Source organism: Cololabis saira, chromosome 24 (genome assembly GCF_033807715.1).
Source record: "Cololabis saira isolate AMF1-May2022 chromosome 24, fColSai1.1, whole genome shotgun sequence".
NCBI classification, from domain to species: domain Eukaryota; kingdom Metazoa; phylum Chordata; class Actinopteri; order Beloniformes; family Belonidae; genus Cololabis; species Cololabis saira.
The window spans coordinates 15204416-15227154 of record NC_084610.1 but is presented as its reverse complement, the minus strand read 5'-3'; the positions used below and the strand labels follow the sequence as shown (position 1 = coordinate 15227154).

The 22739-nt window shown below is 44.5% G+C and overlaps 1 protein-coding gene across 1 annotated transcript in view; it reads left to right on the top strand.

Moving 5' to 3' along the window:
- The window catches only part of zranb3 (zinc finger, RAN-binding domain containing 3), a 141877-nt gene extending 134600 nt beyond the window's left edge, over positions 1-7277 (top strand). Inside the window, exons 21-23 of the mRNA XM_061715461.1 lie at positions 3222-3353; positions 5332-5453; positions 6863-7277. Of these exons, the coding sequence (XP_061571445.1) occupies positions 3222-3353; positions 5332-5430 (231 nt within the window). The 3' untranslated portion in view covers positions 5431-5453; positions 6863-7277. The remainder of the gene's footprint in view (positions 1-3221; positions 3354-5331; positions 5454-6862) is intronic.
- The last annotated feature ends 15462 nt before the right edge of the window (positions 7278-22739 follow it).

Genomic DNA, 22739 nt, shown 5'->3' with positions numbered 1-22739 from the left:
TGCTAACATGCTAATGATATGCTGTCATGATACAGGTGTTTGAAAATGATAATATGATCATATTTAGGGATATTATGCTCGTATTAATTACCATATTACCATACGGTCAATCTGCCCTCCCACCCTCACCTATGGTGATGAACTCTGGGTAGTGACCGAAAGGACAAGATCATGGATACAAGCGGCCGAAATGAGTTTCCTCCGCACGTTTGCTGGATGTTCCATCAGAGATGAGAAGCTCCGTCACCCGGGAGGAGCTCGGAGTCCCTGCTCCTTCTCATTGAGAGGAGGTGGCTTGGGCATCTGTACAGGATCCTCCTGGTGGTCTTTGGTCTTCCCTGTCTTCTCTTCCCTTCTGGTGCCCAAGTCATTGCTATGTTGCAGTCGTTGTTGTGGTCCTGCCGCAGTATGTGCCCAATCATCTTCCATCTTCGCAACTTCTCCTCATTGCTGAGTGGTCTCATATCAGCTCTTTTAGTTGTATATTACTGATGTGATCCATCCTGCCAACTTATTCGGAGTATTCTTCGTAGGCATCTATTATGAAATACGTCGACAGCCTTGTTGTCTTCTTTGTTATCTCGGTATAAGTTTATGCTAACCTGATCACATTAACATGGTTTCTATTGACTTTATTGATTTATGCTGTGAAAGTGCCACATTAACGCACTCATGGTTTACTAATCGGGTGAATCACAAACTCCACCATCTGAAGCTCCTAACAGACAGGATTAGTTTTACATGCTAATATGTAACATCTCAATAATCATTACAATCAATGTGTATAAAAATAACTGTGACTTTACCTTCTGTAACAATCACCTGGGATAAAATAACGCTGTATGAACAGACGAGGACTAAAGTGTGTAACTGTATTGTGTTGTGTGTATAACATAGACCTAGTGGCTCCTGGAGCTTTTTCAAAAATGTTTGACCTTTTTTTTCCTTTTTTTTTCCTTTTTCTCTTTTTTTTCTTCTTTTTTTTTTATTTTTTTCCTTTTTTTTTCTTTTTTCCGTTTTTCCTTTTTCTTTTTAATCTCGACATTTCAACTTTTTTCTCGACATTTCGACTTTTTTCTCGAAATTTTGACTTTTTTCTCGACATTTCGACTTTTTTCTCGACATTTCGACTTTTTTCTCGAGATTTTGACTTTTTTCTCGACATTTCGACTTTTTTCTCGAGATTGTACTTCAACATTAATTTCGACATTTCGCATTTCGCCATTTGCCTTCATTCTAAGGCTTATACAAGACTTTTCATTTTTTGCAGCTCCAGACATATTTGTTTTTTGTGTTTTTGGTCCAATATGGCTCTAAAACATTTTGGGTTGCCGACCCCTGAAATAGACGGTTGTATATGAAGGTCATTACTCCTCCTTTTATCGCATTTTCTTATCCTCCGTTAAACCCTTAACCCCGCCTCCTCATGTAAAGCTAATCGTGCTGACTGGAACTTACGCCTCACTAACGTCGCTCGCGTGCTAATGCTAGCCACTCAAAGCTACTGAGACCACACTCCAAGCGGGAGCTCCAACCTTCCTGGGCAGATGGACCAGCCTTGGTTTCTCCGGGCGGCTCTCTCCGGCGGTGGCTGCCGTCTCCTCACAGCTGGAGGGTTCAGCTAGACGCTCGGGTCACAGGCTCAACGCCCACATCAGGTCACGCCCATCGCAGGTTACGCCCACTAACGGGGGATGAGAGGAAACAGCTGGAGGGAGGTTTGATCTTCCAACCTTCCAACCAGCAACTGCAGTGTTGCTTGAGCTACATTTTATGAGAAATATATCATAAATGTACCTCCATCTTAAGTCCTTGAGCAGAGCATATCTTTAAGAACTAGTCATAATTATATAATAACGCATACAAAAGCTTTCATTGCAGCGTCAACAACCTCTAAACATATTTAAAACTAAAGAAGACTTATAAAATCTTTGTGCAGGTTTTTACCCACTAATACTTTTTTTAGAAACCCCATCAGTGCGATCAGCATCATATTTTGAGCTTCTTATTGATTATGAGAAGATGATTGAGGGCTACTGGGAGAGGACTTCATCTTAGTGGACTTGAGACTATCTTTAGCTCATATTATACTTTGAGCACCATCCTCATCTGATATGGATATTTTATTTAGATTAGTCCCCATTCTGGGGTCAATCACAGTGATTGGTTAGGATCTTTTGTATCTAGAGTTTGTCTTTATTTCCAGATTAGTTAGTAATTCCTAATTTGCCTCGGATCTGTGTGCACATATGGCGACATGATACAGGTGTGTACCGATTTTCGTGCATGTATGTCAAACCGTATTGTGGGGCTTGAGGCACAAAGTTTTCCAGGGGGCGCTGTTGAGCCATTAGGCCACGGTCATTAATGCAAACCATGAAATATCAAATTTTTCGCCAGGCCTGGCTTCCGTGCAAAATTTGGTGACTTTTGGGACACGTTTAGGGGGGAAAAAAGGCCCTCCATTCGTCGGAAAAATAAAGAAAAAGAAGAAAAATTCCTACAGATACAATAGGGCCTTCGCACTGTAAGTGCTCGGGCCCTAATAATAATAATAATAATAATAACCACAATCATATGCTGTAACAATGCACCTTTCAAACACCATGTCTACCTCATACTGCTGCACCTTTCACTTCACTTTCACCAAATAAATCTGATTCTGATGTTCAGGGTTGATACATTTCAGCTAAACTAGATGATTCAGAAGTCCTCTCATTTGAGAAAACTCTTACCAACTCTGCTTGAAAAGTGCGGTAACCCTCCCAGAAGTTGTCAGGAGCAGGTTTGGGAGCGTGCATTGTACTGCAGCGCGGCGCTCCCCGGGGCAGTTTTAACCTAGTTCCTGTGTTGTTGGCGAGGCAGACCTGCGTGCTGGCGCTGCCTGATGGAGCCGGCCTACAGCTGCCCGTTATCTGGGTCATTTAGGTGATTTATTCGGCTGCACCTGAAGTGCGGCGCGGTGATGGATCACGGGGGGTCGGAGTTCACCGTCATTGATTTGACGCAGATATTGTTTTCAGCAGCTGCTCTTTGCTGCTCGTCCCAATCACGACGCTGTAAAACCCTAGAAATACCTTTCAGTATTTCTAGGGTTTGAGCATTTCTGGGCTTTGCTGGAAGTGGGTGAGTGGATGGATGGATGGATGGATGGATGGATGGATGGATGGATGGATGGATGGATGGATGGATGGAGGCTCATGTTCTGTCTCCCCTCTCAGCTGAACGAGATGATCCGAGCTCCGGTGGAGGGAGATTTCTGGCAGGTGGACCACATCCGTCCGGTCTACAGCGGCGGAGGACAGTGCTCCCTGGACAACCTGCAGACGCTCTGCACCGTCTGCCACCGAGCCGTGAGTCCCCCCACCCCCGCGCAGCCCCGCAGCAAACATAACAGTAAAGTTACTTTCGTCAACGGAAATTATGACTAAATATCGTCGTCAACGAACCTTTATCACCTGAGGAAAATGAGACGAGACGCAACGAAAATGCTGGTCATGTGACAATAACAATAATTAAATATTAGGGCTGTAACAATATATCGTGCCACGAAATTTCGCGATACAAAAACGTCACAATACGTGTCGTGGAGGTGACAAACTGTATCGCAATATTGGGTTATTAATATTAATCTATTGTGTTTACTCGTAACGCGCATCCGACCACGCGTGATGACCGCACCTCGACCCGCGGACCAAAATCTTACTCCGCTCAGAAGAAACTAGTACCGTTTTGCGGTCCCGATGCGGACCTGCTCTTGCAGGGTTTTGAGCTCTGAACTTTTACTTATGTAAGGCTGGTGTAGAGTTAAGCCTTACCTTATTAAATTAAACCTTTTTCTGGTCATGAGTAGGATAAACACGGGGACAACTTCTGAGTTCCAGTGTACTTTAATGTCTGCTCAACAGTGTAGGATTTTAGAACATCAACACAGCACCTAGTGCTGTATCACTCCGCCCAATCTAAAACGGACTAATCACTACAGATAAACTGACTAGTGTAATTATAGTCCCTGATTTACATCAGAATATAAAGAATATATTTATAAAATAACCCTGAATTACCAAATTGACCTTCTTAACAATGATGATTTATGATGTAAAATTGTATGTATTTATTTACTTTTATTTATTTATTTAATTTTAGTTGTTAAATTTCTGGAAAAGAAAAAACTTAAATCATACATGAGAGAAACTATTCAGTTTGTGGCAAAATATTTGTAATTGTATGAAACTGAAGATGCATAATGCAAACCTGACATTTACTTTTAGTTCAGTTTGTGGAAAATGGTTGGCCTGGCTTTCTCTTTAAAACTTAAACAGTTATAAAGAATTACAAACTGTAACAATAGGGCAAATGCACAGCATTGTTTTGTATTTTGTGTCTTTCAAAAAAAAAAAGAATGGGGAGAAATGCGGAAAAATAAATATGTCGTAAACTCAAATTAGAGTCTTCTGTATCTGGAATGAATGTATTCTTGAGTCTATAAGTCTATAACAATATTATAATAATAAGATAACCTTTTTTGAATTGTAAAATGAGTTTGGCTAAATACAATCTTTCACTAAAACTAGACTAAAATGGACAATTCTGACCAAAATAAGACTAAAATGCTCAGACTTTTAGTCGATTGAAACTTGACACGATTAAATGGAGGATGAACGTGACTAAAACTAATAAAAACTAAAATGATAGCTTGACCCAAAGACTAAAGCTAAAATGGAAACAGGCTGACAACAACAACACCACAGCTTGGGGGGGGGGGGGGCAATTTGTGTGACATTTCAGGTCCACCAGAAGATGGGCCTCTTCTTCATCCCTCACATTGAAGATCACGCGTGGCGGCAGTAATATGATCCATGATCAAACTCATTGATCAAAAGTCCCATCACTCCCTCAAAGCGATACAATTCTCTGTAATAAAATCAGCAGATTTGGTCGGTGACATGTTGATAGATGGCGTTTGCTGGAAAAGCTTGTGTGTCTATCCTGCGAACATTTTTCTTTCTCAAGCGTCTTCGCTCGATATTCCAGGAAAACAGAAAATCTCCCGCTCACAAAGAGAACCGATCTGAGCACAGAGGTTTATAAATAAAGCATAGGTTTCATTGTAGCGAAAATGTGCTTTTCCTTCACGCCAGCAGGCGTTTTATTGGGAGTGGGAGTCAGTTTGGAGGGAAAGGAACCTGCTGAGACGACTGGGCCCTCCGATAAGGAGATCCTCTCCCTTAAATGCACAGATGCTAAATACACTGATCTCACTTCTTTCTGCAGATTGAACCTCTTACATCGTTTGTTTGTGTCTTTTATTTGAAACATTTTTCTCCACAGCGGACGGCTCAGCAGGCCGGAGAGCGGCGCCGGATGAGGAAGAGCGCCGCCGCCTCCAAAGTTGCATCAGACATCAGCAGGTTCTTCGTGAAGAAATAAAGACACGGAGCAGTTTAGTCAAGGCAAGGAAAGTTTATTTGTATAGAACAATTCTACACGAGGTAATTCAAAGTGCTTTACATCAACATCAAAAGCGGCAAGACACAATTAAACAGTAAATAACAAATAAAATGATAAGAAAAGCACAAGTTGTTAAAAAGTAAGGGCAGTAGAGTACAGCAGGTACATCTCATTCTTACAAAGAATTACGTTTCTATACGGTCAAAACGTACAAAGACCGGGTCAAATACAGTATTACAAAAGTAATCTAACAATTCGTACGGTGAATTAAACCAATTTGACAATTCTGTGCCACGTTTAGTTTGTTTACATGGGAAGTTTAATTCCTCTTTAATTCAGAATTAAAATGAGTAAAAATTACCATGTAAACCCCTAATTCCGAATGAAAATGGCCATTCCGAATTAAACTTAATTCCAAAGTAAGTGGCTGGTTTATTCCGATTTTAAATCCGAATAGAATAATTCCGTGATCATGTTTACACTCATTCCTCTTTAAATTAATTCCGGTCTTTCTGCGCTGCTCGTTCCCTCGCCCGTCTGTCACCATGACGCTTATATTCCGCGCTGGGCTTGTTTAAGAAACAAAGTTTCAACATGGCAGCACGCAGTAAACGCTGGTCAAGAGCAGAGAACATTTATTTTTATTTTTTTTAAGCTTTTTATTTATGATTTTTTTTTTTTTTTTACATTAAAAAACATATTACAAAACAAATATGTGAGGTCATGGGATGATTAGTAACTCAAGTCAACTTTAACAACTTCACAGTGTAATGTCACACAGAAAATTTATGAGGTGCCTTTCTCATCGGCTAAATAAATACACCATTTTGCCCACCGATTTTCTCCCAGTTCTTTTTGGAGTCGTATGGAATAGGTAATCTGTTCTAAGAGATGTAGTTGTTTAACAATATTAATAAAGAGATCAGCAGTAGGACTGTTTTTTTGGAGCCAACATTTTGTAATGGCCTTTTTACTTGCTACCAGCAAGATCTTCAATAGATAAGTGTCTTCCTTGTTCAGTCCGTGAGGAAAAAGACCAAAATAGAGAGATATGAAGGTTGAGCTGATACTAAAACCCAGAGACCATTTATTTAATAAATAAAATCAAAACAAATCCAAAAAGGAAGCTAATAATGTGGTCCTGTTGTTGCTAATCGAGTAAGTTTGTTTTTCTTCCGGTAGACGTAAAGACGTCCGCCCCCCCTATCCAATCAGAACCTTCCCAACCCCCAGACCTTAAGCGGAATTGGATAAAGCCAATCAAACGTGTTTTCCATGTAAACCTCAATTCGGAATTACTATTTCCATGTAAACTCCAAGGAAAAAAGTTTAATTCTGAATGATTTAATTCTGAATAATTAATTCCGAATTAAAAAAACATCATGTAACTGTGGCCAATGCCTGTTTTTAGGAGAGCAGATTAGAGCTTGAGAAGGTGCCGCGGACCCGCCCCCCCCCTCTGGTTCTCCGGGGACGGAGCTGCTGGACCTCATTACAGCAGAGAAGATGCAGCAGAAGACGTTCCTACGGTAACGACTGCAGCGAATGCAGATCCAGCAACTCCCCGCGGCCCCCCAACAGTCCCGGGTGCCGCCGGTTTGATTTATGACGGCCCGTTTTCTGGCCCCGGGCTGAAGTGGAGCAGGTCGCTCGGAGAGATGCTGCTATTTTCAGATTTTGCAAACTTGGTGGAAAGAAAAGACGAAGGTGGGATGAAGGAAGGCGTCGCGGGAGGAAACCGGGCGTCCTCCACACGCGGCGCCTTGTTCATCTTAGTTTGGGATGGATGAGTGCTGCTGAGTGAAATAAAACCATGTTTCATCTTGGGTTGTTGTTGTGGTGGTATTGTCTTCCCGCGGTGCTTCAGCCGCAGTTTGGAGCGTAAACACACCACAAAGTCGGCTCTCTGACAAGCGGGCGCTTCGTCTCACCGCCCGGAGTCAGGAACATTACTGTCCATGCGCTGCATCCTCTTCAGCTGTGCTTGATGATCTGAGCAGAGGGAAAGTGTATGGGCTATGTTTAGAGGCACCCAGAGCAGCGTTACTATGGAAACAAGGCTCCAGGTTCAGCCATGTCGGGAATATTGAATGTGGTTTTTATTTTTTTTTTTCTGCTGTGAGAGTTACACAATGAGCCAGACATCAGAAACTCCAATCAATACCAGCACACTCCTGAGAAGATGAGGCCCTGGCGTTCACTTCCTCTCAGCGCCGAGGCTTCATCACGGACGATGTCGCCGCGGCTCGTCCGTCCGTCTGTCAGTCGACTCCTAACTCAGCAGTTTCCTCCGTCGCCGGAAAGTTTAACATTTTTCTGACATTCTCAACTTCTTCTCAGCCGGACTCACGCGTAGGTGTGTGTGTGTGCGTGTGTGTGCGTGTGTGTGTGTGTGTGTTCCCTACGGCGGCTCCAGGTCTCCACTTAATAAGACCGTTGTTCCTCTCCTGTCCAAACAGACAAGCTGGGTGAGTAATGAACATCTCCCATGCAGCAGGTTCCAGTGTCAGTCCTGTCAGTCGCCAATGACTCTGATCTGCTGTTTTATTGCCCTCACAAGGCGTAAAGGGTGTGTGTGAGTGTGTGTGCGGGAGAGGAAGTAGGCAGAAAAGTATATATTGGAGGAAGTTTTCTGTGTTTGTCAGGCGAAGCCGTAATGAGGCGGCGCCCTGATGAAGACCCCTGGCGCTCCTCCCCGACGGCCTTCTGGGTAAAGAGCAGCAGCGCCGACCACGTGACGCTGTTTGCGCTGAAAAACAGCCCAAAGGAAAAGCATAACTCTCCTCTGGTGGCGGCTGTAATAAAGACTGCAAACACCCCACCCCCCCCCTTTCCGAAGCCAGACTCCTCCGTCAGGTGCGAGCGCCACCTCTGCTCCAGAGCTGCTCCCACCGAGCCTCTTCTTCAGGTGTCATGGCAACAACACGCCTGCTGCACCGCACCAGGCTAAAATTAGCTGCTCAAATATCTGCTGGAAACAACGGTCTGTAATTACAGTCACAGAGATAAGACGCTCAGCGTTCCCGGAGAATGGAAGCAGATAGAGCCGGAGACGGACGCTCGGCCGCGAGCCGCTCCGCCAGCACCTCGTCCACCCGGAAGGATCATTCAGGTCACACACCACGACAGCTTTAGCAAGCTTCAGAAGCTCTGCTCTGGTCACATTCTGGCTCCTGACTGGCAGGAAGCCTGCTGGACTTTACAGTGTCACTATTTACTGAGCAGAACCTAAACAGAAAAGCAGAATCAAAGCGTGAAAGGTCAAAGGTCAGGACGAGCATCCTTCCCGCCGCCACAGGAATTAAAGAGGTAAGTAGCTGCTTCATTCTTTAGTTATCAATAAGTGTGATCACCTCTGTAAAACCATCATCTAAAGTATTCAGGTGTCTGCTTACACAATGCCAAACAGGAATGACAGCAGCAATGATTTTAGAGAAGCTATAGAAGGTTTGCATTGACGTCACTTCCCCACTGATCACGCCCCTTTACTCACACTGAGTGGCAAAAACAGCTGCAACTAGTGGAGAAGACGGCCGTAAATAAATTATAAAATAAAAATAACAGCCGATTATCGGCTTAAATTAAAGGCAGTTGGACTTGACAGTGACCCGTACAGTTACCCCAAGAACCAGTGGTCCATGGACATTAATATTTGACCACGAATCCAGTTTCCTGATATTTATATTTACTTAATTTCTACGCCGGGGAAATACACGAAGCAAAGCTTGAAGGCTTACAAAAGTCTTGACGCTTGGTCCTACTTCAAGGCAGGATTTGTTGTAGAAATTAAAGTGATGTGGACACCGAACTTTATGATTTGACCGTTTAACGTTAGCTACCCAAAAATCCAACATTACCTGATAAAAAATGGGAACCGCAAATCCACGTTTCGGTGCCTGGAATCCAGTTGTTGCTGCGATTGCAGCGATCCATTTGTCTCTCTTAAGCTTATTTTTTGGCAGTCTGTAAAACGATAACTCCGATTTCTTGCTAACTCTATGAGTACAGTCGATCGCACAACAGCTCTTTCTCATTTTAGATGTTTTCCAGTTGCTCAAACTGAAAGTTTACGCTGCCACTCAGTCTTTCTGTCACTCAGTCTTTCTGCCACTCAGTGGGCGTAACCCGCTGTGAATTGCATCTGTGACGTCATACGCATTCCCTCTATTGTCGCTGCAAGGATCAAAGGGGGCGTTTCTAAACGACTACAGAGATACCGGTGGTGATGGGAACAGTGATGCAGCCGCAGGGCCGCTCGCAGTCATGGAGTCCACCTCAAACTCTCCTGGGGTCCGTCTCTCCCACAGACGCAACTTTGCTCAGACTGTCCTGGAAGAAATCAAATGATCCCAAACAGAGCAGAAGTGTTAAGGTTTGGGTTGTACCGCAGGTCCCAACCAGAAATGAGCGGGAGGCGTATTAGCCAAGGCGTGAACCGGGTATGTGTCCAGAAACATGGAAGGTGAAGAGCAGCGCTGTTGGTATCCCGGGCTGGGATTCGGGGGCAGATTTGGTCCACAACAGTTTCTGAAGCGGTCCGGACCACTTGATCTGGCCATGAGGAGAAGAGAAGAAGACTGGAGCTCTAATAAAGACACTTTAAATCATAACTGACGAGTATACTTCCTGTTTTTATGTTATTATCTTCTTGTCATGGTTTGAGGTTTCTTTTCTTGTTATTTGTACTTCCTCTTTTATTTTAAATTCCTTTTCCTGGTATCTCAGGGCTCCAGACTAACTTTTTTCACTAGGAGCACAGTAGCCCCTAACTGAAAATTTTTAGGGGCACAATCAGAAATTTTAGGAGCGCACATCGTTTATCGACACGCTAACCAAATTTTTACATTTCTACTACATTTCAGTGTATTAGTAATACGTATTTCATAATAGATTAATGAATTACCACAATGTGCTGTTTCAAATGCAGTGTTACATTTTATTGTGCACTTTTAAAGATGCCGCAACATAAAGTAAACTGACAGCACCATTGCTGTCATTATATATAAAAAAAACATACATTCACATGATAAAAAAGTGCTTGGTAACAAAGTGCTTAGTAACCTTTCAGCCATGAATGTAACTGTTAAACACAGTACTTAACAAATGTACAAATATTGGGGGTACTGGCCAATAACATTTCCCTACTTGTGTCTTTACTAAAACCCTGAACTTACACCAGTTGACCAAATTCACTGCCTTCACTCAAATAACTAAGGATCTTACCAAGAAATATTCTTATTTCTAACCTAAAAATGCCATTACACCTGATATCACACATCACTTAAAAGGTTAGGTGTTTTTCCCACGTGTTAAAATTTAACTTTCATTTGTGTCAAGCAAATTTTAAGTTCTAGTTACGTTTTAAGTTAGAGTTTTGGCTGTGTTCAAAATAAAATGATGAGACCTGCTGTATTGGAGCACATTTTCTTTTAGTTAAAACTGTAGCGGGAACAGATGTTTAGAGAAACCTATGTATGTACCGGGTGAAGGCTGATTTATGGTTCCGCGTTACAACAACGCAGAACCTACGCCGTAGGCTACGGCGTAGGCTCTGCGTCGATTTAAGGCGGAACCATAATTCAGGCGGGGAACATATCGGAGAACAACCAGAAGAATATAGAGTGGATTAAAAATAAAAGTTAAGCACTGAGCTACATGTGTCTCCCGTCTGGGCCATTGCAGACTGTCTGAGCATGTTACTAAAACCAAACATATCCGGCGTCTCTTTCTTCTAACTTTACGTGCGCGGCGGCAGCGCGTTGTGTCGCATTAAATGTGGTCCGGGCGTAATACCTGCTTTGAGTTGGTGAAATTAAACGAAAAAAATAAATAAATAAATAGATCCCCCAACTCATTCCCTTTCACACTCATTGGCCTGCAAATATGCGGGTTCATTGACGCACCCCTTCCACGTTTAACGTGTAAAAAAAAAAACAAAAAAAAAAACACTGGCACATTTACTGGTCGCACGTGTGCGAGTGGACATGAAATTCAGTCGCACATACTCAAATTTTGGTTGCAAAATGCGAGCATTTGGTCGCAGTCTGGAGCCCTGTATCTTAAGTTCTAGTTGGACCTTCCTTGTTCCATTGATCCTGATTGTTTGCTCCTGCGTCTCATCAGCCCTGTCTCAGTAGATCGTCCTGTCCTCCTCTTCATCCCTGCTGATCCGTTTGTCTTTCATCTCATCTTTGTAGTCTCTATGTTCCCCCCACGCTTGCATGGGTTTTCTGCGGGTCCTCGGGTTCCCAACACAGTCCAAAAACATTCGGCTAAATGGCGTTTCTAAACTGCAAGCGTGTTGATTGATGTGTGGCCCTGCGATGGCTGCCGACCTGGGATACGTGTATTTCTGAAGCCACAACTGCTGAGGCACCCCAGTATTTCTGCAGGTGACAAGACTGTACTGGAAGTCTGAGGTAAGGCAAGTTTATTTGTATAGCACAATTAGACACAAGGTAATTCAAAGTGCTTTACATCAACATTAAAAGCAGCAAGATACAATTAACAAATAAAATGATAAGAAAAGAGGTCAAATAATAAAAAGCACAAGTTGTTAAAAAGTAAGGGCAGTAGAGTACAGCAGGTACACATCTAATTCTTAAAATGGCAAGAATTAAGTTTCTATACGGTCAAAAAGTACAAAGACCAGGTCAAATACAGTATTACAAAAGTAATCTGTGCCGATTCATGCAGTGAATTAAACCAATTTGACAATTCCATGTTACAATTACTGCATTCTGGGCTTATCCATAACTTGGCGCAGTTTTCAAAAATCCCAAGTATTTCATTTAAAAGTACAATTAAATAACAGATAAAATGAAATAAAAGGTGGTGTTGAACAATGAAGAGGAGTGGTGCGAGGACAGTACCCTGTGGTGCTCCTGTGCTGCTGATCAAACCCAAACTGTGGTCGGCATTCATGCCGGCGTCCACCTGTCTCCTGGAGTGTCTTACGGCTGCAGATGACTGGGTTCTTTGAAGCAGGTGTTGATGACGTCTTCTACCCCAGGACGGGTCCCGGTAGGTGCTTGATTCTTGTTCGGGTGGGCCAATAGAACCCTCTCCAGGACATTCATGATGTGTGATGAGTGTGGACCATCTGGACCTGCAGCTTTGTTCTGCTTCAGTCTCTCCAGCTACTTATGTACTTGACTGATAGAGAGAGGGGGGGGCAGCTTCTCCTGGTGCAGGTGAAATAACGAAGGAGCAGCACCGAGGTCCATGATGTAGGTGGGAGAGAATGTGCTTATTTGTTTATTTGCAAGGATCCCCATTAGCTATGCCCTTAAACACAGCTAGTCTTACTGGAGTCCACATTAAAAAACAATACATTTAAAACATCCGGAAGGAAGGAAGGAAGGAAGGAAGGAAGGAAGGAAGGAAGGAAGGAAGGAAGGAAGGAAGGAAGGAAGGAAGGAAGGAAGGAAGGAAGGAAGGAAGGAAGGAAGGAAGGAAGGAAGGAAGGAAGGAAGGAAGGAAGGAAGGAAGGAAGGAAGGAAGGAAGGAAGGAAGGAAGGAAGGAAGGAAGGAAGGAAGGAAGGAAGGAAGGAAGGAAGGAAGGAAGGAAGGAAGGAAGGAAGGAAGGAAGGAAGGAAGGAAGGAAGGAAGGAAGGAAGGAAGGAAGGAAGGAAGGAAGGAAGGAAGGAAGGAAGGAAGGAAGGAAGGAAGGAAGGAAGGAAGGAAGGAAGGAAGGAAGGAAGGAAGGAAGGAAGGAAGGAAGGAAGGAAGGAAGGAAGGAAGGAAGGAAGGAAGGAAGGAAGGAAGGAAGGAAGGAAGGAAGGAAGGAAGGAAGGAAGGAAGGAAGGAAGGAAGGAAGGAAGGAAGGAAGGAAGGAAGGAAGGAAGGAAGGAAGGAAGGAAGGAAGGAAGGAAGGAAGGAAGGAAGGAAGGAAGGAAGGAAGGAAGGAAGGAAGGAAGGAAGGAAGGAAGGAAGGAAGGAAGGAAGGAAGGAAGGAAGGAAGGAAGGAAGGAAGGAAGGAAGGAAGGAAGGAAGGAAGGAAGGAAGGAAGGAAGGAGGGAGCCTGAAAGAAAGAAAATGAAAAACAAAAACCTACATTAAACTTTACCGTACATGTAAATCATTATCTTAAAGCAAAAAAAAAAAATACATGAAACATTCAAATATACAGTAAAACATTATCTAGGCCATGAAAATCAGATCAAAAATACACCTTACCCTGTACAGTATGTAAAAAAAATATGGTCAATCCATATTTCGGCCCGTTTATACCTCAGACGTTGGCTGGATTTCCTCCCTTGTTTGTTGTACAGATTAAATATATGTTTTAAACGGTGCATCCTCTCCTTCAGGTGCATATGTTACGTCCTCTAGTTTAGTAACTTGCTGATGAGGTAGACTGTTGCCCCCCGGAACCAACCTCGTGTGATCAGAGAGAGGAGAAAAACAATTTTCACCTAATCAACACCTCCAGCCACATGGGTCGTGCCAGTGGAGACGGTGCCGAGAACAGACAGCGTTTCCTCCTACGGCTCCCTGTTCGCTCCAAACTACGGATGTTTACTTTTTATTCATTTCTGACGAGTTAAAGAATTCAAAATGTTCAGAAATGGACTCCAACGTTACTGGCTTTGTTCAAACGGCATCAACAATGAAGATAAAAATGTGAAAGAGCTATTGTTTCCTCTGCATACTAACACCAGAGTTAATGTAGGTCGGAGGACCTCCAAATCCCCCGACAGGGCTCCGGGGGGGGAAATAGATTAATGTTGTAACTTCATTCCACAGGAACATCATCAATTAGTTATTACACAAGTATTACACGGTTGTAATCTGTAGATCTCCTTCTCACATCTCTTCCACAGAGGCTGAGCTCTTTTAAGGGTTTTGCAACATGAAAACGTTTTAAAGCTCTTTATTATTTGAGCTAAAGCATCACAGCAAACCATAACCGGGTGTTTTAATCATGATTTGCATTTCTGCAAGCCAGGCCTCGTATCTGGCCCCGTTCCACTCGTATCCCATTTCAACCTTGCCTGCCCCCATAATCTACTTTGGCCTTTTCAGCTGAAGGAAACGCTCCCACAAACCCAATCTAGTGTGACAGGTGTGATGGAAAAGGGCCAATAAAAGCCGGCGCGGCGCGCCGCACGCCGCCGCCAGCTCTCCAATCCGTGGCCGAATCCTGCTGTGGTTTGATTCCTGGCTGCCACGGCGTCCGCTGTGATCCCTCTGTGTCTGTGACCCTCCCTGCCCTTCAGCGAGGAGGAGGAAGCAGACGCCAGGGAGGCCTCGCCCTGCTGCTCTCCGGCAGGAGCGGGAGGCAGCCCGAGTGCCCCTGGTACCCCGAGCTTTGGGGGCTTTTATTATTTCATCTCTTTTCTTATCATTTTATTTCATTTCATTTCATTTGTTATTTAAGCATACTCTTAAATTAAATACTAATGATTTTTGAAAACAATGCAGGCATTGTGACGTAGAATTGTCAAATTGGTTTGATTCACCGCACGAATCAGCACAGATTACTTTTGTAATACAGTTTTTAACCCGGTCTTTGTACGTTTTGACCCTATAGAAACATAATTCTCGTCAGTTGTGTCAAATAAGACCTGGAAAAGGGCATTGTGGCATAGAATTGTCAAATTGGTACGTTTTGACCGTCTAGAAACGTAATTCTTGCCATTGTAAGAATGAGATGTACCTGCTGTACTCTACTGCCTTTACTTTTTAACAACTTGTGCTTTTCTTATCATTTTATTTGTTATTGACTGTTTAATTGTGTTGCCGCTTTTAATGTTGATGTAAAGCACTTTGAATTACCTTGTGTTGAATTGTGCTATACAAATAAACTTGCCTTGCCTCCAGTCGGACCTCTGCAGGTCCAGAGCTCCTGCTGCACCTCTTAACAACCCTCCAGAGCCGCCGCTTAGGCTGCAACTCTTGGCTTTAAACAGCCCCAGCACACGAGAGGCGTGGGCCTTTATTGTCATATTATCTCCTGGGATGGTGATGAGATGATGAATCACTTCCTGCTGCAGCCGCGCGCCTGCAGAAGGCTGGCAGAGCTTTTCCAGCGCGACACCCGGGGTGGAGGAAAACAGTATTATGGCCCAGGTAATTGGTAGAGGACCATCACTCATCAGCAATTTAATTAATCTCATTAAAACATCCTCTCTGGCTGCACCTAGCCGCTTCTCGCGGCCCGCCGCCGCAGCAGAAGGCGTTTTCCAGAATGGGCTTATCCATCCTGATGAGTGTCATGTACACAGATGAGATCCCGGGAGAGAGTGCAGCTGCAGCGGCGGCGCAGAAATCAATGCAACAATTGCTTGAAAACCTTTTTGCTGGTTATTTTCAAATGTCGTCGTCGCCGGTAAAAGGATGCTTTCTCATTGCTCAGCTGGAGTCAGCTTTTGTCAAGTCCAAAATCTATTTATACAAGATGGCTCCCTGTTTGCCTCCCTGGATGCGTGGCATGCTGCGGATTAAGACCAAAAACGCAATCAATTCACCCAGCGGGAGATCCGGGGGAACAGATAAAATGCTCAGCATAATTCATACACTTCCCAATCTGGGCAGGATTAACGTTTGTCTTGGCAGCGGCGGCGTGGGAGCTGGTGTGGGGTTAAATCAGCGCTTCATGTGGCCCATTACAGCCCATTTTGTCTTGGAGGCCCTGGAGATCCTGCAGCCGCATTGTTCTGCAAGCCATTTAAGTTAATGCAATCTAGAAGTGATGTAACCCCGTCTGTATTTTATTCAGAATTTAAATGGTCTCGTTTAAGTTTCTTAATGTAATAGGTCATCGCAATGGATGGAGGCTCTTAAAACTAAATATTTATGGAGCCTGTGCAATCACACAAGACTCTTGACATCAGGGGAATAAAAAGCCTCGGTCGGCTGCAGAATGACTGTTTCCTCCTTCATTGGAGCCGTGTTTCATATGATTGGGGTTAAAAATAGGTAGCCGAACAAAACACCCTCCAACAAGTTCCCTTTTCATGAGCCTTAAAAGACATCTTTTCATCTCTCATTTCATTTGCCGGCCATTGATCAGCCATCTTTCACAGATTGCCTCCAGACATCCATTCAGCCGCTGCGCCGCGGCCCAGCACGCCTCCGCTTCATAGGTCTTAATGGCAAGGTCTTCCCGTTGTGCTTAGATTAAAACCTGAATTGCAATCACTTAAATCCCCGAGACGTTCCCGGGGAACCGTCTCCGTGGATGTGAGTGGAGAGTGAGGCGACCGGTCTTCAAATTTGGGGAGGAAGCGGGAGTCGTCTCGCCTCATCTCGTAATATTAGGGCTCTTCACTGTCAGCACATGAGCCAAAAAAAGGTCGTGTCAGTCTTGTGACGAGACTGACAGGTCTTGGGCATCATTACTGGGACTAGGAAGGTCTGTGTAAGCACCTTTGGTCACCTCGGGAGAGAGGATCCCCATCGCGCTGCCGCAGACCTAATGAGCACAGTCAGCCGCGGGGCTAATGAGGAGAGGGCGTCGCGACTGTCTTCCCTCAGCCCTCTGCTCCTCTCTACCACATCCCATAATACCCTGAGCAGATAGTATGAGCAGCTGAACAGCGGTGGATGTCTTGTCACACATCAATGCCGCAGCTCCCGACTCGGAGAAGCGATCTGCCAGCATGTCCCCGTCGCAGGACCGGAGCTGCAATCACTCTGGACGGGTCCCCGAAAGTTTCTGCTCCCCAGAAGTTGGGAGGCAAAACTTCACAAAACGAGACCGCAGGCCCGTAAAACCAGGGCCGGCCCAAGCCTGGGGCCCTCTATTACTGCCAATAACACTGATTATTGATCATTCACACACCCACTATAAACATATTTCATGTTCTTCCCTGTCATTACAAATACACTTGTAAAACTAGATGTAAGAACGTTTTGTTGTAGTTAGATTGTAATCCACAGTGATTAAGACCATGGAAGTAGACAACAGATTAACAAATTTGCAGAAAAAGCTTTCAATTAATATTGATCAAAGTCAGAAACTGCCCCTACTGGCCACACAGAGAATCAACAGGTCAAAGGTCAAAGAGCTGCACAGTTGCAGCAGTGTTGTTTCCATCATCCTATTGTTAGCGTGGCATGTTTTTACCCATCTATGGTTTTTAATCTGAAATGGAAGCAAATTCAGCTACAAGAGCGGCCTGGGGTTGATTTACACTTAATATTTGAAGTGATATAGTACTAAGTGAGATACTGAGTGTCATCTACAGTGTAGGCCTACTAAAAGGAACACAATAATCAAATAGATCATTTATAAACCATTTACTGTAAACATGTTATCTACTTTATTTTTTGTTTTAAATAAACTGCAACAGAAATGTGCAACAACAATTTGAAGTGGAACAACAAAGTATTACAAAAGCTATTGTGTTTTTGTACAACATTCCTTTTGATAATGTATGAATCATCACTCACACATAAAAAAAAATTGTATTTTATTTTTGTTTAACTCTTGGGGGCCCCCTAGTGGTCACGGGGCCCTAAGCAGCCGCTTAGTTCGCTTATGCCTTGGGCCGGCTCTGCGTACAACATTAAGGAACGTCATCTCATTCTCGTCTGAAAGTCTTCGTTGTAGTTTCAAGTCAACTTTTGTTATTTAAGTAACCGTGGTCCGGTTTTGCTCCGTCGTCAGAGTGACTCGTGCGCCGAAGGGAGCGTTTTAATGTCATTTCTCATCGGGACACTTCTGAATCGCTCTGCAGTGCGTCCTGCGTGACCACGAAAGCGGTGGCAATTCACTTTCAGGCCACTTCCTGTCCACTTCCTGGGTTTAGGGCCACGCTACGCTGCAGTGTGACCTCCAACCACCTGGGGGCAGCATATCACGAACACTCACCCCTGGTGTAAAACACAACTACGTGTCATTCTGGTGGGAAAAAGTGGTCGAACCAGATCTGCCGGCTCGTTTAATTATTGTCGGTAGCTCTTGTGTCTTGTACATGTGGTCAGAAGTGGAACTTTAGTAGCTTCAGTGTGGTTTCCAGAGTTTAACCCAGTTTACCAGCCGGTTTGTTTGCACCAAAGTGTAAAATCCTTTTTCTGCAGGTTTGCCACGTTTTAATGGAGCATTTCTCTGGATTCAGCTGCATGTTGGTATGTTTTCCAACAGTATAAATGTGATGTTTGGCAGATAGATTTGCAACAATTGAAAGCTGAGATCGGTGCCATAAACCATTAACACCTTCTAACCATTATCACAAAACTAGCAATAATATAAATAAAGACTTGTTTTTGAACATGTGGGATAGGTGTGAGAAGGAAAGTAGATCTGGCTCAGACCGGCAAGGAAAGTGGTGTCTTTTCTTAGCAGCAAACGCAATTAAAAGCATGATATTTACATTCCCGCGAACAGCCAGAGATGTGTCGCACTGCGAGACCTTCCCTCAGTTATTGCCACAAACAAAGACGGACTAATGTCATCAATGTTTTTTAAAAACACCTCCGTCACATCAGCATCGCGCAACGCTGCGACGGCTGATATGAGCGGCGTGCAACCGTGCAAATCTGGCTTCATCCTCACATAAAACCCAATTATACCTGTGTCACAAATGTCCGCAGGAATGCATTGATAAGTACTTCCACATTTAGCTGTTGGAGTGGGTTTGCATTTGGCCACTCAAGCGTGGACATCTTCACACCCACACACGGTTCTTTCTATGCTGCATCCGGTAATGCCAGCGACTGTGCGAGTGGGCCGGTGCAGAAAAGGGGGAAAGTTGGTCATAACAACATTCTCCATCAGCCCACACAGAATTACTCCGTGTGATGATATAAATCTTACTTAATTATGGGATAGCGGGCAGGTTTGCCAGGCGTGATGAAAGGAGTGAGGTGTTCAGAAATACCTGGAGACGTCCGGATGGGTTCGCGCTCGGGAGGAGCGTCAGAACGGGGAGGACGAGTGTTTATATAAGCCCACGCCGACCGATCATTTCACCTTTTTAAAGATAGTTTTGAGCACATGATGTCCTAGATTCCCATCTGCTGTATTCCTGACCGGGGGACGGCTCTGTTGGCGGCAAACACCACACAGAAAACCCGTCTCCCAGCCGCTGAGGGAGGACAGTCCACTCCGTCTTCTAACACATGTACCGTCCGGAGGAGGTTTGGACCAGACTTCACCATCCAGGTATAAGTGCAGATTTGAATGAACATCGTCTAAAGACACAACAATATGAGACAACTTTACTTCCTTATGGTACCGGCACACACAGACTTTTCCTTTTTTACTTATCCTTTCTTTTCTTTTCTTTCTTATTGTAGCTGAGCTGGTTGAGCAGGAGACCCGTGTCCGGAGGAGACCCGTGTCCCGAGGAGACCCGTGTCCCGAGGACACACGTGTCCTGAGGAGACCCGTGTCCGGAGGAGACCCGTGTCCGGAGGAGACCCGTGTCCGGAAGAGACCCGTGTCCAGAAGAGACCCGTGTCCGGAGGAGACCCGTGTCAAGAAGGCGACCCGTGTCCGGAGGAGACCCGTGACAAAAAGGCGACCCGTGTCAAGAAGCCGACCCGTGTCCGGAGGAGACCCGTGTCAAGAAGGCGACCCGTGTCCAGAGGCGACCCATGACAAAAAGGCGACCCGTGTCAAAAAGGCGACCCGTGTCAAGAAGCCGACCCGTGTCCAGAGGAGACCCGTGACAAGAAGGCGACCCGTGTCCCGACGCGACCCGTGACAAGAAGGCGACCCGTGTCCCGAGGAGACCCGTGTCCAGAGGCGACCTGTGTCCCGAGGAGACCCGTCTCAAAAAGGCAACCCGTGTCCCGCGGCGACCCGTGTCTCGCGGCAACCCGTGTCAAGAAGGCGACCCGTGTTTCTGGTGATGATTCAGGAGAAGAGACCAAATTTATGTTAGATGTTATTTTAAATAACTTATAATGTCGTCATACTGTTGACTTCTGTCACTGCAACTCCTCCAAATTAGATTCTCCATTAGAGTAGTTCCTTTTACGGTTCACTTTGTTTTTTAAGGAATTGCGTTGGGTTATATCAATACATAGTTTTAAATGACTAGTCCATAGGCGGAGTCTGAGGATTATGTCAGACCTTTCGTCTTTGCTCCCATCTCATTGTGAGATGTACGACCACCGATTTTGAGCCACCACGGCCAGTTTTTCCCACGATTGTTCATCTCTCGTCTGAGACTTTAGATGAACTCGACCCCGTCCCGTCCCCGCAACCCTGCTTCATGAGCACGAACCCTCCCCTCATTGGTGATTGGCTGGAGCCTTTTGGGCCAACGTCTGTCCACCTCTGGTTTGGGGTGGATTAGCACCCACTGGGAAGGGTTTAGTGCACTTACAGCGAGGTCTGACACAAGCACCTCGTTACCCTCACTAGTCACTGCATCCAAATACTCCTGAAAGTTGTTTCTCCTCAGCATCCATGAAGATATGATTCCATCTTGGGGCTAAATAATCAAATATAAGATGTTTCCGATCATACACGGTACTTGTTTTTGTGAAAAAGAGACTTGATCTTTATGGGGATGTTGTGCTTAAAAACTCCAGACAAGTAAGTTTACACCATATAGTGTTATATATTTATAAATATATATATAATCTAAATGTGCTGAAATGAGTGAGTGAATGTTTGTGAAATGAATGAGCAGCTGGTTGAAAGCAGAAATAAGATAATGCGGGACGGGCCAGAGAAATGATCCTGCAGCTGCTGCATCTTCTGGATATTTCTCTCAGACACACATGGAGGATTAAGTGTCTTACACCCACAAATGTGCACACAGAAGCTCGAATCGCTGCCTCTCACGCACGCACCTTTGTTGTTAAAGACATGTTGATGGACAATTATGGCCGTTTCAGCAGCTACACCTCCTCTCCTGATGCCAGTGTCAGCGCTGCGCTTGACTCAGCGTGCAGCGCGACGGGCGAGGGGAGCAGTGCCGGTCGTGCGTGGCAGGCGAAAAGCTAGTTGAGAGGTAGTTATGGAATCAAGATACTGTACTGTTATCGCATCTTAAAAAGCAGAGTCGCTATTTCCATCCGTGCTTCTGCACCTTGAAACATAAATAAAGCCTTGGCAGCCCCCCCACTGCTCCGCCGCACCGCTGCAAACAGATTTCTATGCTCTGTCGACCCAAATCCAGCTCTGGAAAGCCTCAACTCCCACCTTCCAGTTCAGCTTTCTCAATAACCAACTCATCCTCCTCTTCACACTCCCACTCAGCCTCATAATCCATAACGGGGGTTTTTTTTGTTTCCTCGCTGCTACGCCGATGACACCCCGCTTCATCTCCCACAGAAACTTGATGATGCAAATAGCTGTTAGCTCTGTCAAGCACAGGAAGTTCTAGGATGCCGAGCTGCTCCGCTTTTAACAGGCCGGCCGTCTCTTTACAGCATCGATGCACCGCGTGTCTTCGAGGTTTCAAGACGTTTATTGCTTTTATATAATCCTTTTTCTTTTGTTTGTTTTCAGTCTGCAGTTTGAGTGCCGCAAGAAACATCAAAGCTCCTTTGGAAGTTATTTTAACATTTGACCACTGCTCCTTTCTGATATCTGAAAGCTCTGACCTCAGTACATTTCTGCTCTGACTCAACGCCGAACTCATGGTTTAACAATCTCCAGACGGACATCGGAGCTTACGTACCGTGTCGTCTCCTGGCGTTTGACATTTACTAAGTGAGAAATGAAAATACTTTGGTCTGCTGAATAGTTCCCTCCATTTCTGGGCAGAATAGTTATTTTCATGGTATTAAAGGTAGGTTAAAGCTTTTTAACCCCCAAGAACTCTGTGTTACCACAGAGGCCCATCCAGGTCACACTAAACAGCGACTCCACTTTTATCCACTTAGTTGCAGTTTGCAATAGTGCCACTAGATGTCACCACATCTGGTGTTTCCTACATACACACTGACACACGGGTATTAATAGTTTATTATCTTTAGTATTTGTGACCTGACCTTCATGTACAGATGCAGAATGAAAGGCATCATGCACCACGAGGTAAAACTGTTGACAAGCTTTTATTAAAGCATTAAAGCAAAGTAGTTAATCGAGAGGCAGCTATACTGATTTTTCTTTCTTCTCATTTCCAACATTGTGTGTCGAAAATGAATTTCTACTTCTCACTTTCCAGTGTGCATCTAATTAAAGGGTGAAATAACCCAATCAAGGGTATGGCTCAAGCTTTGCTTCTGCAGGGACTGGGTTTATTTGTTAAATCCTAAATCCCAGTTTCACATTTAATGTAAATACAAAAACAATTTATTCATTGAACATCAATCAAAATCGAAGTCTACTGCAAGACTCAGCTTTTACTTTTTAATATCACTTTTTTTTTTTACTT